We start from the raw sequence: 3,267 nt of genomic DNA, 5'->3' as shown, positions 1-3,267 counted from the left end.
ATGTTTCATGGGAAGCTCATCCGCCTTCCCTGCCCAGATGGCTCCGGTTGTGGAGCTCGGGAACACGGATTAATCGGGAATGGGCAGATGTTGCCTCACCAGGAGGGCTTAGGCCGTAATTAGATGAGCTGGGATGGGGCTGTGGGGGCAGAGCATCCTCAGAAGGGTTCAGGGGGACAAGGGAGGCGCTTCCTGAGGTCCTGGCGAGGTCTAAAGCTCCAAAAAAAACCCCCAGGATGAAATGCAGGATGTTGTCCCCACATCCCTGTGTTGGGGGATGGATTAACCCTCAGCTCTCCCAGTTTGTCTCAGCTCCCAGTTCAGAACATCTGGTGCTTCCCCGGTGATGGGGATGGATGAGGAAAACGGGTCCTGCTCCACGCTGGGAGCTGCCACTTGGAATCCTGGCTGGGAGGAGTTCAGGACCTGCCCGGTGCTGATATTTTTTTCCCCCTAAATAACAGCTGATATCAGCTCGGGCCGGGAGATGTGTTACCAATCCTAAATGGATTTGGGGAGATTACACGCTTTAATAAATCCAATCTTTAAAAGATCAGGCTATAGTAAACAAACAAATAAACAAATAAATACAAATTCATGCCACATAAGGCCCATTAAAAAAAAAAAAAAATCAAGGAAAATCCAGAGTGGCTGAAACAAAGCTCCAATTATCCATGAGATATTTCCTGAGCCAAAACAACACCCGTGAGCCCGCTCGTTCCTGTGGATCCAGCATTTCTGGAGTTCTTTTTCCCACCTGTGCTGAGCGTGGATACGTTTATGTGCAGGGAAGGGATTTGGGAATGTGTCTGAAGGCTTGGAAAAGCAGGAAATAACGTCGGGATTGATTTTGGGATAGGTGGAAGGATCTGCAGCCCATTCCCAGGCGCACGGAGCTGCCCGGAGCTCACCGGCACAGGGGAAGGCGATGCCGAGCTCCAGGGAACGTCAGGGAGATGCCAGCAGAGCAGAGTCAGGGTTATTTGGGGAACAGGACGGTCAGAAATCGAGTGGGAGGCGTTTCGCAACATCGCAGAGGCTCGAAATTTGTTTACAGAGCCTGATGGCAGCAGCTGAGCGCCGGGGGGGGGACGAGGAACGATGGAAGATGCGCTGGAAGGGAGGGATGGACAATGGGAGACGGCAGCGCCGCATGGAATCCTCGTGGAAAAACTCTTCTGAGTCCTCCCGAAACATCCCTGGGGACGAGGGGTGAGCAGAGCACGCTGGAGAAGCGGCAGCGGGGGGGAATGGCTGCAGGATTTCGTAAGCAGGGTGAGTCAGAGCTGGCATTTCTGGGAATGAGGGAGGAAGGGAGGCAGGAATCCTCCCCGGGAGCAGGGGAGGGCTGGTGTCTGAATATCAGCGCCTCTTGCATGAGCTGTGGAGAGAAGGGAAATCAAACGCCAGGGGAAGGTGGGAACAGAGGAATGGGGAGTCGGGATTGGGGGAAAGAGCTGGAAAATGGAGCCCTTTCCACGGAGCTCATGGGACTCGGGGAGAGAGGAGCGTTCCTGGCTGGCCCGAACACAAGGAATGCCCGGAACTTCGTGGATCTCCTGACCAAGACCTTTGGGAGGAGGGAATTTGAGGAGTTTTCTTGCCATGAATCTGACCCAAAGCAGCTGCCAGATATTTGCTGTGCTCCTGGAGAGACTGTGTGGAATCCCCATCCCTGGAGGTGTCCAAGGAACTCCCGGAGGTGTCCAAGGCACTCCTGGGCTGGTGACAAGGTGGGGATCAGGCACAGCTTGGACTCGATGGTCCTGGGGGGCTGTTCCAGCCTCAGGGATTCTGGGATTCTGTGCTGCACCTCCGGTAACGATGCTGGGCCTTCATCCAGGGCTTCCCACAGGATGGATCTCACGGCAGCTGCGACCTCCATCCTGCGGCGACCCCAGATGTTCTGCTTGGAAGAACAGGAAGAAATTTGGACCAGGCCAGCTCCCAAATCCCTCTCCCGAGGCAGTTGAGCAGATGCCAGCCCTGCCAGCATTCCAGCCAGCTCCTCGCCCCCCTTCCAGCAGCTCCGTGTGCGCCCAGGGAAGGACGGACATGCGCAGGGATGACAAGCAGCTCCGTGTGCGCCCAGGGAAGGACGGACACGCGCAGGGATGACGTGATGGGACATTTGAGAGGGGCAGAAGGGATGGATTTATCTCTGCCAAGGCTCTGGGGTGCTCTGCCGTAAGGGATGGGATTCCTGGGCGGGTAAATAAATGGATGGATGCCTTAGCAGGCGTCCTGGCAGGGTTGGGTGAGGTTTGGGATGGAAATGTTGAATAATTTCTCTTTAACCCTGAACTAGTCATGGCTTGGAGAGGGACTTTGGACAAGGGCCTGGAGTGACAGGAAAAGGGGGAATGGCCTTAGGGTGAAGGAGGGCAGGGTTAGATGGGATATTGGGAAGGAATTCTTCCCTGTGAGGGTGGGGAGGCCCTGGAATGGATTTCCCAGAGAAGCTGTGGCTGCCCCTGGATCCCTGGAAGTGTCCAAGGCCAGGTTGGAGCAACCTGGGATGGTGGAAGGTGTCCCTGCCCATGGCAGGGGATGGAATGGGATGAACTTTAAGGTCCCTTCTAACCCAAACCAGGCTGGGATTCCATGATTCCATGTCTTACACAGGCTTTAAAACCCTGGAGAAACCAACTGCCTTTATCGTGGTTTTTTTTTACCTATGGCAAGGCCAAAGTGCTCCATTTCTATACAAAACTGCAAAAAAAATTCCTCTTCACCACGGATCTCGATCTGTGACTGAACAAAGAGGAACAACGACTCAGCTTTCTGGCCTGCAACCACTTTGCTCCTCCAAATGTTGCCGGAAGACTCCTGGAAAATCCCTCCAGCCCCACAGGGCTGGGAAGAAGAGCAGGCAACATTGACACCTGCCGTCGGGAATTCTAATAGCCACGCACTCCAGGATTCCCGGAGAGCCAAGAGCTGGTGAAAACCAGCCAGAAAAAAAGAAGTCGAACCACAGAGGATTGTTTACAGAAAGCTTTATTTAATCACCAGCGGTGCCAACAATTGGATCTGAGGGATGGCTGGAAAAAGGTTGGGATCACTGGGGCCAGTTGCAGCAGGAGCAGACGGGGTCGAAGACCAGCCCCTGCTCACAGCTCTGCACGAAGGTCTGCCCGTTCACGCAGCTGTAGAAGTTCCTCTTGTTGTCGGGGTCTGCGTAGATCCCGTTGGGTTTCCCGGCGCAGAAGCCGCTGCCGCCGGAGCCGCCGAAGCCGCCGCTCGTCGGCGGTGTGGGGGGGGCTC

General features: G+C 55.1%; 1 protein-coding gene across 1 annotated transcript in view; it reads right to left on the bottom strand.

Moving 5' to 3' along the window:
- Positions 1-2,984: 2,984 nt before the first annotated feature.
- Positions 2,985-3,267, bottom strand: part of LOC103625376 (acidic mammalian chitinase) — a 6,434-nt gene continuing 6,151 nt past the window's right edge. Inside the window, 1 exon segment of the mRNA XM_008644795.2 lies at positions 2,985-3,264. Within this exon segment, the coding sequence (XP_008643017.2) occupies positions 3,062-3,264 (203 nt within the window). The 3' untranslated portion in view covers positions 2,985-3,061.

This window comes from Corvus brachyrhynchos, unplaced genomic scaffold (genome assembly GCF_000691975.1).
Source record: "Corvus brachyrhynchos isolate BGI_N302 unplaced genomic scaffold, ASM69197v1 scaffold72, whole genome shotgun sequence".
Taxonomy (NCBI): Eukaryota; Metazoa; Chordata; class Aves; order Passeriformes; family Corvidae; genus Corvus; species Corvus brachyrhynchos.
The sequence above is the reverse complement of the archived record's forward strand: the minus strand, read 5'-3'. Positions and strand labels throughout refer to the sequence as shown.